The sequence below is a fragment of the Bacillus rossius genome, chromosome 11, assembly GCF_032445375.1.
Source record: "Bacillus rossius redtenbacheri isolate Brsri chromosome 11, Brsri_v3, whole genome shotgun sequence".
Taxonomy (NCBI): Eukaryota; Metazoa; Arthropoda; class Insecta; order Phasmatodea; family Bacillidae; genus Bacillus; species Bacillus rossius.
The window spans coordinates 5,997,793-6,014,050 of NC_086338.1; the positions used below are offsets into that span (position 1 = coordinate 5,997,793).

General features: G+C 36.5%; 1 protein-coding gene across 8 annotated transcripts in view; it reads right to left on the reverse strand.

Moving 5' to 3' along the window:
• The window catches only part of LOC134536607 (oocyte zinc finger protein XlCOF6-like), a 230,691-nt gene that overhangs the window by 79,246 nt on the left and 135,187 nt on the right, over positions 1-16,258 (reverse strand). The window contains exon 1 of one of the 8 annotated variants that reach the window (XM_063376394.1): positions 10,374-10,691. The exons of 6 other annotated variants lie outside the window; for them this stretch is intronic. In XM_063376394.1, the coding sequence (XP_063232464.1) occupies positions 10,374-10,409 (36 nt within the window). In that variant the 5' untranslated portion in view covers positions 10,410-10,691. Of the gene's footprint in view, positions 1-10,373; positions 10,692-16,258 lie in introns of those variants that run through there. One more of the 8 variants, XM_063376392.1, reaches the window with a different exon arrangement.

A 16,258-nucleotide genomic window follows, 5' to 3' on the forward strand; every position in this document is an offset into this window, starting at 1 on the left:
ATTCCTTCGGAACACTTATCACTGTTATGCCTTTCACATTGTTTGTCAACTCATGCACAAGTGTACTGAAGTCAGATATGTCCGAAGATTCTTTTTATATTTAGAATTTTCTTTTATTTGTGCTAACAATGCTTCGTTAAAAACTAGCTTACGACAAACATTTTCAGACACCGTTTACCCTGAAAGTAAATTCTTTGCATTCGTTTTAGGAGAATCAACAAACTGTTTCTTTTTTTGAACAGCTTGTTTTAAATTTATTGTATTTTGATTTGAACTTTGCTAATTCTTTTTCAAGTTTAATTATTTTTCTGTAAGCTTTTGCTCTGTCTTTCCTTACTTTTCTCCTTCCTGATAATGATCTTGTGGCAGATGATGTACTGGGGCAACGCACACAGTGATCACTATTTTGTAACACAGATGGACTATTAGGGGGACTGTTTTCACTTAAAAAGTCACCAACATTTTGTTCTTTTTTCTGGTTTTCTCTGTACTTCTTTGCAGACTATTTCCAAATTTTTCTTTTTTTTCTTTTATCTCTATTGGACAGCTCACAAATCGTTATAATTTTCCCTTCTTGTTTACGTTTGTGATATTGTTCCCTCTCTTTTCGTTTTACTTCTTCATAAAGTCTGGATTGTTCTCGATATGTTCCCTTCGTTTTCTCTTTGTTTCTTTCTTTTTCTTACGCCTATCCTCAATTGATTTCTGTTTTTTTTTTTTATTGGTTTTTGTCATGTTTTTCTTGGTTCTTCTTATATTTTTAACAAACCTGTAACAAAATGTAACCTTTTACTAACTACTAGCTCACTTGGCTCAAGAAATGATCTGATATTGTCAAATTATAAAATCAGAAATATTTAAGCTACATGAAGTTAAATTTATTGTATGCTGTGGTAAACTTCTCAATTGAAGTCAGGTTGAGTATCGGTAAGTACTTACATGTTTCAATATCATTACTTACACTCTTGAACATCGTTGTCCAACTCTATTCAGTAGAAGATACCAAGTGATATACAGGACATAAATTTAAGTTAGTTATAAAATTACTGTTTGTGAGTAGAAACATACTTTAAATATGATTTCATAGGAAGAAAAAAAAATGTTAGTGTACAATGGAAGTAGCAATACAATGCTGTGCTAATTTTCTTACAATTTACACATTCTAGAGAACATATTCAACTAGATTGCTTATGCTAACAATAGATACAATGGTACTTAATATTATGTTCTGCAAAGCCTAAAATATTTAATATGTTCCAAACAAACAGTAGGGAATGTATTGTATACATCAACTCCATGCAGTTCATCAACTCCATGGCCTGGCCATGGAGTTGATGAACTGCATGGAGTTGATGACCACGGAGTTAATGAAATGGTGTTAGTAATTTTGCCATAATTAAGATTTTTTACGTTAGGAAGACATTGTTTTATATTTTACAAGTATTCCTTCTTTGCTTTTAATTCACATTAATCTGTATGCTTTTAGCAATTAATACTATTCAAAGAGCATGGAGTTGATAGGTAATAAACCTACTCAGCTAATATCTCATTTCAAATAACTTAATCCTACTAAATCACTCACTACCACCGGAATCACTTTTCCACATGATACATAATGGCTTAATCTATGGAACTGTTGCAATTAAACCATTGGTGCCAATGCCATCTTGTGCTTTTTTTTTTACAATTTCTTGTTTTCTATGGATTTGATGGCTACTTTGGGAACAGAACTAGATACATTAAAGAGTACCTACCACAAATTTTTTTGTTGTTGTTATTTTATACATTTATATTTATTGCATTTTCATACAGTATTTTAAATGTTACTTAAAAAAACTGTCAATTCCATTACTTAAACTACATATAGATGTAAAGAGCTACAGTCCATGGAGTTGATATTTCAAGAACTTTAAGGGTTTCATTAATTCAAATACTGATCATTCATATTTTGTGGAATGGCACATATTTAAAAGATTACATTGAAGTTAAGTTATATAAAAGCTGTAAATTAACTCAATATTAAGACTAAAGTAGTTGGTTTCATCAATTGTCCCTTTTTCTGAGAATAACTAAGAACAAAATGTGCATTTAACACGATCTAATTTACCACCTTTTGATGGAATACTGGTAAATAATTCACTCACAGCTGCTTTTTTTCCTGCCAGAACCAGGCCTAAATGGCACTTTGTCAAATTTACCTCTGAAAACTGTTTTCGTAAAATATAACAAAACAGCACTGTCGAGTTTCACACGTAAACAATATTGGCCTCGGGCGTCATCTCATAAGCCAGTGGGCCGCAATCTGCAATCGCAAGTCGTTAAAAGCAACAGTTGTTTGCCGAGCATAAAACAATTTTTTAATATTACTTAGCTATGTGACTCGTACAATGTTGATATTAAAATATACTGCCGAAAAACCAAATTGGACAAATATTTAATAAATGCAAGCTTAACGGAACATTTTTTTCCTGTGTTGGTGAATTACTGCATTACGTTTTAGATATCGACGATGATGAGTCTTTTGTGTAACCAAGTAAGGTTATGTTAAGCACAGTAAGTATGCATATTACATTTATTTACTGTTAAATACGAAAATAAATATGTGGGTGACTCATAAAATATGGTAACTTTATTTTTGTTACTAATGAGCCTGTGAATTGCAAATAATCAGGTCATGACTGTAGCCAAGAAGAGAGGTTAAGTGCTGTTAAACCTGTAAGATGGGTAGTTGGCAGTTAAAAAATATATATACAGTAGAATCCCGCTAATCCAAACTAATTGGGACCGAACACTGTTCGGATTAGCGAAAATTCGGATTAGGCTGAATTTTGTTATCTAATGCCATATATTGTCTTTTTGAGGCCTATTTAGTGTCTGATATATCAAATATGTAAGGGAGGTCAGACGAAAAATACACCTTTATTATTTAGCGTACATATTTAGTGTCATAATATTTTTAATTACTCACATAGATAGATAGATAAATTATAAGTTTCTTATGTACATATTAATAAACGTACAACATTACTTGAAAAAACTTGTTTTTCTTTACTTTTCTTAGTTCTTAAATGATATAAAATTTTTTTTATCCTAGCCCTGTTCGGATTAGGCGGATTTTCAGAATAGCAGGGTTCGGATTAGCGGGACTCTACTGTATTATTAAATTATAATAAACTATGGTATGTTCAACAAACATTAGTTTTTACGGTTATTTCTTAATTTAACTGTAGCTCAAACTTTACAGTTATTCTTTATTGTGTCTATGAAAAAAAAAAAAAACATTTTTTTGTGTGAAATAAAACAGGTTTTTTTAGAAAAAAAAAACATGCTATGAAGAAAAACTGTTTTTTTTACAACACTTTCGGGCTGTACCGTTGTCGCCCGGCCACAGACCGGGCCGTGATGAACTTCAGTCTGGCCAATGGCAGGGAACTCGAGAGCGTATTTGAAACAAAACTAGAAGTATTACGGCATGCAGAATGCCATTGAGGCCACAGTTCTATTGGTCGCACTTTAGTTTTAAGCAAGTTAACTGTGCGCTCAATTGCACGCATTGAAAATTAGTCCTAAACCTCGTCTTCATATGGAGGACATTTATGGATCCATATATGATTCTGAGGATGAACCACTGGCCTCACTATCTGAGTAAGACATGGAGAAGACTCAAGAATTTCCACAGCTCTCTGACCCATCATTTTGCAAAACGACGAGATAGCCAGAAAATGACCCCACACCCACAACATCTGGGAATAAATAGTTCGGCAATGGCGATTTTCTACTGGTCAAACTTCTACAGAGAAACACACAATACTGTACTGTTATGTAGCCATGTGCACATTTGTTGAAGAAGAGGATAGTTCAAGTAACATTCTGTAAAATCTGTGATAACACTGGAAAGAATTTTAAAATTGACGATAATTGTATATTTCATTTATCACATAGGACCAGATTATAGAAGAACTACCAGTAACAAATCTAAAAATGAAGAAAAGCAAATGTTCTATACATTAAAGGAGAATTTAATGTCTATGAGCAGGGTTAGGGGAGGGTGTTGACGTTTGGGACATATTTAGGTTTTATTTTTTTTTATTTTTTCCATTAGTCTGATTTTATTTTCAACTACACCAAGTTTTAGAGTATATTTTCTCATTATTGTTACAACTAAAAGTAAAAGCAATAAGAATTAATTTCTATGGAAAAAGTAATGATATCATGCCAAATGTAAACTGTCCCAAACCTCCCCATGTGAGGGAGGAATGGGACACTAATTTGGGAGGTTCGGGACACAATTTTATACAGATTACAATTGAAGGTATGTTAAACATCTATTCCATTATTAATAGAATAATTAATACATAACTCATACTAAATAATGTATTTGTAAACATATTTTTAAGTGACTAAATAAAAATATTTTTTTTTAATTTCAATAACATTCTCTATGCATACATAACTGTAAGTAATACCATCACATTGAATCAAGTTTGGAATAAGTAGCTACAATTCCCAATAAACTAGACATGTGGACAAGTTGTTACAGTTTTCATTTACAAAACACAGTTTCTTTGTCAAGTGATCAAATTAAAATCATTTTTCAAATACATTCACTTTCTTTGTGAATACGTATCTACATCTGTCACCATGTGTAATCAAATCAGGAATGGGCAAAATCCCCAGGACATTTGACATCTTGACAAAAGACACATCACTTTCATCAACTACAAACATTTTCTTTGTCTTGTCTAATGATTTCAGAGCCATCACACTTAGTTCTGCCTCGTCAGAAACCTCACCCGAGCCATGTTCAGGTGGCATCTGCACTATACACACATATTTAAAAGTTACAGAACATCGTGACCCACCCTTAAACTTAACTAGCGCAAATGTGCCTTGTTTCAAATCCTCTGCCATGAAATTCAGCACATCTTCCACTTCATCTTCTGAGCAGTAGACATCACTCACACTAGATGAGATGCTACCGCTTTCCTGTGGAGAACTATCCTCAGAAGAACTGTCCTTAGGTTTAAAGGTTAGCCCTAATGACTTTTTAATTTTTTTAAATCCAGGCTTCTTCACTATCTTCTTTCTTTTCGCGGCTGCTTCTACCTCAGCTTTCACTGGTGCGTCAGTTAAAATCCGTGTTCTTCCTAGTTTCCTTAGTATTTTGTCGTTTCCTTGGGCCAGATCTTGGGTATGGTTTGAGTTGTTCTGGAGTAACAATCTGCTTTGTTGTTCTGTTTGGCGAGTTAGTTGGACTAGATTGAACGTTGGTACTTGCACATGGATCAGTTGCAGTTTCAGCGGGAGATGTAGGCCTACGATGAGATACCTGTGGAATATTTTCATTTGATTCTGTCGTAGACATATGTTCTGGACGGTCAGTCACCGAGGAGCACAGAAAGTCATTGTCAGTAAATGTGTCCCTATTTAACAGATATATTCCACATTTGGAAAATCCTGCTTGGATGTTTTTTGGTGTGAATGACAGAGCAAGTGCTTGACCTGCCAGCTGAGCTACTTCAAAGATAGACACTGTTTTACCAGGGTTTGATGCCATCCATGAGTCCAATGCACGGTTGTAGTATCCCTTGAAGGGACCGAAAACACTCACGTCTAAGGGCTGTAACTTATTGCTACAATGTGGAGGAAGTGTCAAAAGTGTAATGCCATTTTCCTTTGCATAGTCAATTGCATTTACTGAGATATGACTCTCATGATTATCCAGAATCAACAGGATTGGATTTGCAAGAGAGGGTTTTACGTGCTTGACAAAATGCTTTAGAAACATGGGGAATATTTCTGCGGACATCCAGCCTGATGGATTAGCTGCACCACTAGACCCAGGTGTAGCTCCTTTCAACATTATATTTTCCTTAAAATGTACCCTCAGAAATACATAGAATGGTGGGATGAAGTTTCCCACTGCATTTACAGCTACACACATGGTAACAAGTTGTCCTCTTTCTGCTGAGGTCATTTGCCCAACTTGCTTGGATCCTTTCTGAGCTATTACTTTGCAGGTATTTTGAACTGTTTTCACAGCTGTTTCATCCATATTGTCCAAATCTGTACCTTTTGTAGACATCACTCAAATTATTAAAAAAGTCCCCAACATTTTTTTTATTGAAACTCGTGGCTCTTGACAGACTAATAGCCTCTGGTTTGCATACAGAAAGTTCAGGGTTCCGAGCAAAAAAAACCCTCAGCCAGTCTAGTCCTGCCAATTTAGTGAGCTCCCAATTTGCTGGTATTTTCTTTTTGTTTGCCACAGCAAACTGGTATGCTAATTGTCGAGTTACATTAGTCGAGAGACAATAATGTATCCGGGAAGATGTAAGGACATACTCTACCAAAAGATTTTCTTCACGAGTTGTGAAGATTTGCGTGGAAGTGTGCTTGGACTGATATTTGCCATCAGCTCCAGGCAATTTATCTCTATTCATCACATACCTCGATAGCGATGACTTGGAAATGCCATACTTGAGAGCAGTTTGCCGCAAAGCCATCTTTTCCTCCACCACTTCTCTGATGGCATTCTGATTTGTCTCAAGGGCGGGAGTTGAGCGATCCGTTTATATTTTAACGGCATGTTTTTAAATATGAAAATAAAAAGTAGATTATGAACATTAATTTAAATATGAATAACTATTGACCTATAGCACTCTTATCTTAATTTTCAAAAATTTAGAGAATATTATGTCAAACGGTTGAAGTCCAAATAAATGCTGTAATTTTTATATGTTAAGGGAGGAATGGGACAGTCCCAAACCTCCCTTACATACCTGTCCCATTCCTCCCACTTGACCTCTTTTTTGTATATTCAAAATTGTTTCAGTTAGGTTAGGTATTTTCATGTCTTCGCCATATGAACTTACTCTACAGATCTCTGTTTTAAAGTTGATCTAAACAGCACTCACCTGTTTTATTCAAAGTAGAAGTTATGAAGCTCACATCTCTTCACTAATATACACGCTTTGAAGCAACAAAATGGTTTTCTGCTAACAATTCTGTAACCCTTGTAACAAAGCACTTATGAAGACACCATGTAAGAAAGGAAGAAAACAAACAAGATTTGCGTGGAAAGTATCTCAGTGCAGCCAACCGTAATATGAAAAATTACCCTGTCCCAAACCTCCCACTGTCCCAAACGTCACCACCCTATTACAAAAAAAAAAACTTTTTTTACATATTAATTTTTTAGTTTTATTTTTGTTAGTTTCCTTTAGAATTGTTTTTATGGTAAGAGATTTCATTTTTGTTTAGTTTAACATTGCCAATAAATGGTAAGATTATAATTTAATAATTGTATTTTTGATTTCATGTTTAATTTCTGTTGATTTTTGTTGGTAAGGACAAAACATTTCAGGTAAATTAAAAAAAATTTTATGGTAAGAGTTATGTGTTATTCAACTACAAATTTCTGTCCTACAGTTTTACAGTATTATATTTGTATTACTACAGGCTGCTTGAATTCTATTTTCTTTCATAAAGCAACGTTAATATCCCTCCCCTGTTCATAAAGTGTCCTATGCTGTACATCTAGTCCCGCCCTAGTATTGAGTGACTGAGTATCTCTGCTGGTCTCTTATAACACAAGTTCACTGGCACATTGCAGATATACACAAATTACTTGTTTCAATAAAACTGATGAATAATTTGACTGAAAATCTAACATTTATGTCATGCCACCTATCTTAACAAGCAAGTGCCTCTTAACTTGAATTGTGAAATTAAATTTGTTTCGTATTCATTTCTGTGGTAATTGATTTTTGTAAGCATTAACTGGCTGTGACATGAAAATTTCTAGGCATTCGTACAGGGCTTGTCAGATTCATTCCATAGTATTTTCTGTAGCTTGAACGGCTGGTGTTTCGGAAGCACGTCCGAGATTGGGAATCGGCTGTGCGGTGGGTTTCTTGGACGTTTTGAAATTTTCTGGATTGGTGAATTTGTGGAATTCATAATTTAATTTTTTAGTAGATCATATGGTGTTGGCTTGATAGTCCCTATTGTGCTTGCTACAGAAAAGTTAATTTATGTTGTGCTTTAATAGTGTGGATGCAACTAATTTCAATTAGACATTGGTCTGATTGTGTAGCAGCCCTACTGTTTCCTTGACAGTAGCTACAACTTCATCCACTGTGATTTTCCAAATATCCTTAGGAATATAGCGTAGCTGAGGCTTTTTTCAAAAAGATAGCCCCAGCCATAATATACTGAAAATAAAATATTGTCATTTTGCAAACAGTCTTGGCTATGCCATATGCTTATGTTCTGGAGAACCATAAAATCAAATTGCAGCTAGTATCAAGAAAACAATAGGGCGGCAACAACAATCTTGCTGATCTCTCATTACTGAACAGTCTCAGCAACGCTATTAAAACACATGTTGATGGCCAAATCACTGCATAGGCTACTTAATGTGGCTAACTTAATGTAAACTATATGTGGTAGTTTCTCATACACTTAAGGAATTTTGAAATGGTTTTTTTATGTTAGATAGAAGAATGTCTATGGTTACAAACGGTAAATATGTAGTTGGGCGGTATTTGCGAAAAAAAAAAATGTTAAAAATCCAAAAATACCTTTATTTTATGCTCTTCAACTTCCTCTTTTCATTAAAAGTGGCGGAGGTAAGAAATTCCAAATACTTTAGGAGATATCGAATTTTTAAATTTCATCAAATGTAGTTGAGCGGTATTTGCGAAAAAAAATTTTAAAAATCCGAAAATACCTCTATTATATGCTCTTCAACTTCCTCTTTTCATTAAAAGCGGCGGAGATAAGAAATTCCAAATACTTTAGGAGATATCGAATTTTTTAATTTTGCAAAACAAAACCTGTGGAACCATTCGAGCGACGCCATTTTTGTTATTTTGTCATGTGTTCGTGAATACGTGAATCGTCAATGCGTAATTAATAAAATGGTTGATTAGGTCAAGTCAGTTACATTATTAATACTTTCAAACTAAGCCGACATTAAAAATAATGTGAATTAATTTTAATTATTTTTTAGTTTTAAATTATTTATAATGTAACTGACCTTACCTAACAAACCCGTAACAAAGGATGCACAGTAACAACTCACGTAAATTTTTTTTGTTACTTATTACTTGCGCAACAATATCAAAATAACAAAAAAAGACTTTAAAATTAGAAATGTTAAAAACTCAATTAAGTTGGAGGTGGTAATTAAACACCGTTTTAAAGAATAAATGAACTAAATAATCACGTATTGGTTCGTTTGAATTCTGGCCTATCACGAACAATCACGTGACATCATTATCCAAAAAAAAAAAAAGTAGATACTCGTACGTAAACAAGAAACAATGTTAATCGCCACATCAATGCACTGGTATTGTGATGAAATTTAAAAATTCAATATCTCCTAAAGTATTTGGAATTTCTTATCTCCGCCGCTTTTAATGAAAAGCGGAAGTTGAATAGCATATAATAAAGGTATTTTCGGATTTTTAACATTTTTTTTCTCGCAAATACCGCTCAACTACATATGATGAAATTTTAAAATCCGATATCTCCTAAAGTATTTGGAATTTCTTACCTCCGCCGCTTTTAATTAAAAGAGGAAGTTGAAGAGCATACAATGAAGGTATTTTCGGATTTTTAACATTTTTTTTCGCAAATACCGCCCAACAACATATTTACCTTACAAACAACTCATTTGGATTTTATATTTTTTACGGTAAAGCCCCAACTCTTACTCAATTTAATCTTTTTTCCTTCATAAGTAACTCTCCATTAGAATTACCAAATATTTGTACCACGAAGCCCACTTTAATCTTAAACCTTTTGCACATTATTAAAATATTAGAAGTATTGCACACCAGGCTCAAACCATCCACCACAATAGTTATTAGAAATGAAATATAATGATGAAAATACATTTTTATTATGCAAACAACACTGTTTAGATAATGGAATTTAAATAGATTATGAAAAGTAGTCAATTAAGCTGGACTCTATATACATGATTAAAAAGTATTTTTAATATTAACACAAATATATTTTTAAGTTCCAGTGCATTACTAATTACGTTGTCTCAATTTTTTTCTTCAATTATCAAACTAAAAAACTTATTTATAGGCAAGTTCAAAATATAATACACTAACACAAAAAAATATATGAAATATAAAAAAAAACTTTTAAAATAAACATAATGCTTTCAGATAATTTTTGAGGGTATAATGATAATTTCATTCGTCCGTCCTTAGAAAGTTAAATATTAGCAAGGTTTTGACAAAATGACACATGAATTTTCCCGGCCATCTGATTGGCTGCATATCACGGACTTTTGATAGTGATCATTGCGAGGCTTGCTTTACCACGGACAAACGAGACTATTAGAAACTTACAATTGAGGCAGCAGTTCTAGAAACGAATTTATGCATCTTCCGGAAGGACGAGACGATTTTGGATTGATTACATATCCTAAACTTCTGTTCAACGTATATTTGTACTTTTTCTTACTAAACACAAAACAAGTAAACAAAGTGAAGACAAGAAGGCAAAGAAATCTAGAACCTGAACCTGACAGACAAGCCACTTCTGTGCTTTGTCATTTTTTATCATAGTTGTTGTGCATACGATCGTAGCACCAAAAACATAACATAATAAACTTTACTAATACAAAAAAGTATGTTCTTGTTTTTAGTTGTATTCATTAAACGTTGCGAGAATAAAAGTAACAGCAAGTAAACATAAAGTATTAATTACTTTAATGTATCGATTACCATTAATGTTATATATTCCGATTATAAGAACTAATAACATTTTTTAAATGTGATTCGTTACAAGTGTAAATTATGTACTTGAAAAGTAATTGTTGCAAGTAATCAGATTACTTGTAATTCGTTACTTAACAACACTGCACGCTAATAATAAAAACATTACATAAGAAAACCCTTGAATATCATTAAATAACTATTACAATTATTTCAAAAATTCCAGTGGTAAAAATATAAATCATATGAAGGTAGTTACATTACGATTTTACGAGTATGGTCGTTTTCGACATTTCGTGGAATTTATAAAAAAATTTGGCACAATTTTTTTATCGCCCTTTTTAAGTTATGGAAGTTTTCCATAATGGTACTCGTACATCGCCTACGTCGAAACTGGAGGAAAAGTGATTGCAACTAGCACCACCAGAAGCGCTATCTGTAGGCTTTAAAGTCAACCTCACAAACAACTAGAGGGTTGACATGCCATCACCCAGGTTTTTGTGGTCGAAACCCGGGGAGGACCTAGTGTGTAGTGAGTTGTTTCTATGCCGAATTTACCAGGTGCGCACCAGGCTAGCCCGTGTGTCTAGCCGTTGTTGAAGATACAGGGTGGTAGAGCAGGGTGTGGTTCGTTAGCCCCAGCGTGTTAACTAGGTTCGTAGGCTGTGAGATGGTTTGCAACACACCATATGCGGAGGGTCGGTTGAGGTGATTACTGGTTTGAGTGAAATAATTGATGGCAAGATCCGATTAGTGGATTTTATTACGCTCTGTGCGTGTCACTTAATTTTGCGATGCCGCAAACACTGTTTACAAAGTACACAATTATATTCGACACGTTGCACTAACACTTTACAATGACACATTAATTAAAATAAAGTACAAGGCAGAGTACCTACTCTGCTTATGCTAATTGTCCACGCTCCCTAGAGGCAGTTATATGTTGTGTCTCGGCTGGAGTCGGCCAGCCCCGTAAATTATAATTAAATTGACACTTACGTGTTCGCTAATTACAAAAGTTTGTAACCGGCAGGCATTTGCGCGGTTGTATTAGCAAAAGTTCTGTGATCTGGAGTAGGCCAGGTCCGTTATGCTGTTACTCGCTTGGCGACATGAACGCGTCATGGAAGTGAAATGAAAAGCGGCCGGGTTAAGCCCTGCACCATAAATGGTCTAGGGACTCGCGGAGGGTGACTGAAAAGGGTTTTGAAGAATTAAATAATTACCAGTATGACGATCAGTGAGACAAAGGTGATGACATTCCGCGGGACGAACACGTCCGCCCTAAATCGCGAGCCGTGAAGAACTGCCAGGGGGACAGGGCGCCAGGGAGGGAGTCATTGTTCCCTCGCGCCAAAATCTCGAATTTACCGTTATACAATATAAACTGGAAAACTTACGTGCTAATTACATGTCACTCTTATTTTAATTAGATTTAAGGCTACTCTCAACTGGTTCTGTGTCTATTGAATTTGTGGCCACACAATTAGCCGATAAAACATTCAAAAGTAGGGCTCAAGTTCGCGACTGTTCGCTTATTATTCAAACACTCCCGTCGCTGCACATTTTATAATAAGTTACTACTATGATGCACTCACGCGGTTTTCCGCTATAATTAAGGCCCCAGGCCGCACGGGAAAGAATTTGCGTTAGCGAATTGGGATGCCCTTAGGGGGCCAACACACACACACACACTAAGACGCACCATTCCCGGCACTTAACTTTGGGTAATTATACCTGATGAGATTAATGGGGGTTAATTTTCTAGCGCCCTTGCTAGGTGAGTATGTTTAAGTTACAGGGTGCTAGGGCTACTTGCGAGAGGGTGCTTCCTTTGACTCGTATCGGATAGGCAAACGGTGCGTTCCACCAGCGGGGGCCAATACTGGCGGGTGGAGGCCGGGCTTTGTGGCCTTCGGCGGTACGACGTCAGACAGTACTACCTACCGAGTCTTCTATACCAGAGATAAGTAAATGGACCAGATGAAACATAACCGATACTTCTTGAAGCTGGCTTTCACTAAGCAATATGGCGCCTATGTAGCTGAGAAATTGTTTACATGAACAGCTGTTTTAAACAAAAAACAAACACACACATTTTGTTATACTTCTAAAACCATTAAAATTATGATTTTGGACGGTTAATTAGGTAAGTATAGCTACATTTAAAAAATTGGGAGATTGTGTGAATGGTTTGTTAGGTAGGATAGCTACATATTTAATTAGGAATTCCTAAACAACCATTAAAATGATCTGATAGTATTTTTATGCAGCTATACTAACCTAAATAACCGTCCCCAGTGTTTTAACGTAGGTACCTATTTATAATATAGTCAATTTACCTTTTTAAATATAATTTGTCCAAAATATGCATACACACAGCCACCGTTTTTAATTAATGAATACATAATCACCTTTTGGCTCACATTCACATGTTCAACACAACAGATGTAGTTTAAACAAAGAAAGGTAACTGAATGCTTTCTATTCGTTTATGTATCCATCAATTCAAACTATGCCTTCAACCTTGAATCCGCCTCCCCAGCCTAAAATTCAGGGTAGCCATCGCACACACTAATATCTCGTTCATTAACAATGAATCCATCCAACAGTTATTAACATTTGATGCATAATAATGCTTTTTCAATACCATCTGATTACATTTGGTCCTACGGAATTGCGACATTGTATATTGAATCTTAAATATCATATATATATATATATATATATATATATATATATATATTGACGTCGACCCAAGTGTCTCCTCGGCTCCTTCAGGCCGTTATGCCTCATCAACGTCCTCCCTTGTTTCCCCAGTGAGCCCTCGGTGTTGTGCATCGGCCAGGGACGCACCCGCGTGCGCCCTAGCACGCCAGTGAGCCAGTGTTAATATATAAATGTTTCTGTGTTGTATATATATTTCTTTCCAAATGACCGTGACTTTTTAAGTGTGTATATAATGTAACTGTAATGTATTAACTATCGTGTAATAATCCTGTAATTCTCGTAAACGTGTCGCAGTGTCTATACGTAAGCGCGGCCTGGCGCTCATCCGCGTCGCGAGGGGTGGCGCTCTCCCACGCCGGCCGATTCCCCTCCCCTTCCCCGCAGCCCGCGCGCGACGGCCCGCGGGCGGGCAGGGGAGAGCAGTTGAACTCAGGACTCGAGCAGCGGCGGACGTGCGCTCCGCTCCGCGCTGATCGCGAGACGGGTCTATCGAGCTTACAGTCCGGCGACACCGCCACAGTGCGAGCATTCGCAGCAGCCGCGCTGCTTACGTTGTGCCGCCCACGCGATTGGGTGTCCGAGTTACGAGTTACGTCACGAGTCAGTACGTAAGAACCACGCACGCATCACGTGTCTTTGTGAGGGACATAGTTACTCATTGCTGAACCATCGCCGACGTCACGAGTCAGTACGTAAGAACCGCGCACGCGTCACGTGCCATTGCGAAGCAGTTGGTTTTCAGGAACTTTGTTACGTGGGAGAACTGCCAGTACGCGTCGGGACGAGTGGGCCGTACGAGACGGTCTTCGGGAGTCCGGGTCTTCGTGGGAAGGGCGCGCACCCCGCGACGGATCCGCCAGGCCGCGGCAAGCTCTCTGATTGCAATAAAAGAGCTCGTGGAACGATCAACATCGAGTGGTCCTTCCGATCTACCTGTCATTCTACCTCACCATCCCTCCAGGTCCCGCATTTCCCGGTCCCGGCCACGTCGGCCTGGACCCACACCTCTCCGACGAGAGCAGTACTGGCATAACAGGAATTTCTAGTAAACAGGGAAATAGGGACCAGACGCCGAGGGACGTCAATATATATATATATATATATATATATATATAGAGAGAGAGAGAGAGAGAGAGAGAGAGAGAGAGAAACTTATAGAACCTATTAAAATAGTATTTCACTAAAATAATCAAACAATTTACCTGGGAAAGGTTATCTTCTTATTCTTTTCCTTCAGTAACTGGCTGTCAGTTTTCCTAGAACTTCTGTTCACACAACCATACGCAACACACTATGCCATAATATATTAATAAATCATTATTTATAGATCGTCACACTGGTTCAAAATCACACATTCTACTTCTAAAAGAACCCAACTTTTGAGAAATTACAACAGATTCACTTACAACACTCAAAAACCAAATTAACGATACATAAATTAAAAAACTTTAAAACTACTCGCAATGTAATCAAATGGCGAAATCAACGATGTTATTTACTAAGCAATATGGCGGACCTTCCCCCTCTTCATTCCCCCCCCCCCCTCGGGAAAACAAACCTATCATCAAAACGATGTGTTTATGTTCGATCTGGTCAATTTACTTATCTCTTTTCTATACAACACTTTGAGAGCAATGCCGCTGTACTCACTCTATGGAATATATTAGAAACAGTGGCGTCTCGTCAGGGCAAGCAAGGCATGCAGTGCTTGCCCAGGCCAGGCAGTTTCCAGACATTGTATTTTTTTAAATAAATATTTTATTCAGAATAGGTAGTATTTTACTTTGGCTCGTGTAGTTAGGTGTATGTATTTTTACACTATCTTCATGGGACCCAATACTGTGCGCTGTGCGCTATAAGAAAAGAACTCGTTGAAAAAAAAACATGCTTTTTTAGAAGCGTTGCTAGGTTTAGAAGCGCTGGTAGGACCGCTTTCAGCAGGAAGGCTGCCGCAGTAGTTTCCTTTCGGAAGGGGGGTGGCATGGTACAAAGGTCGAGGAGGGGTTTGGCTGTAAAAATACGTGGTAGAAGCTACGAAGGTAACACTTTCTTGCCGAACTGAAGTGAACATGGCCGAAGCAGACGGTGGAATTCTTCCGCCGACTGCTTCGGCTATGTCCGCTACAGTTCGGCACGGCAGGTGGCGAGGTGGCGTTTCAGGAATGGAATGATTCACGTGCCAGTTTCTTGGTACACGTACCAGTTAACAAAGTTTCCGATCACGTATGAAGATAAATTCTTTTGTGTTGGTACGAAAAATACCATAATTTAATTTTTACTATTCTAGTAGGTACATTTTTACTAGGTTCTTCTCTTTATTTTAAGTACTTACTTTGCCATGTGTTGTCTGTTTATATATTTTGTACCAGATATCGATGATACTACACTCCCAATTAGTATATAAATAATGTAGAGTAGGCATTTTATCATCAGAATAATGTAAGTCAAACATTATTTTTCAAAAATAATTTATAATTTTAAAAAAATGTCAATTTTTCTACCTATGGAATAGTCAAATTTCAGTAAAGAAAACTACTGAAATAGCACCCTTTTGTACCTTAAAATCCATATTTTACAGGGGGAGGGTCCCCAGACCCTCCCCCATGCAACATGTTTTGGGGTGAACGGAGTTGTTGCTTACCCTTATGTAAACCTCATGCCTCGCCACTGATTAGAAAATATGGCAGAATTCTGCCTCGTTCTTTTAAGTTATGGCCTTTCCCATTATGGTACTTTTCCACCTTTTTTTTTAAGAAGCCAGGCGGAATTTTTCCACTATGTTAGTC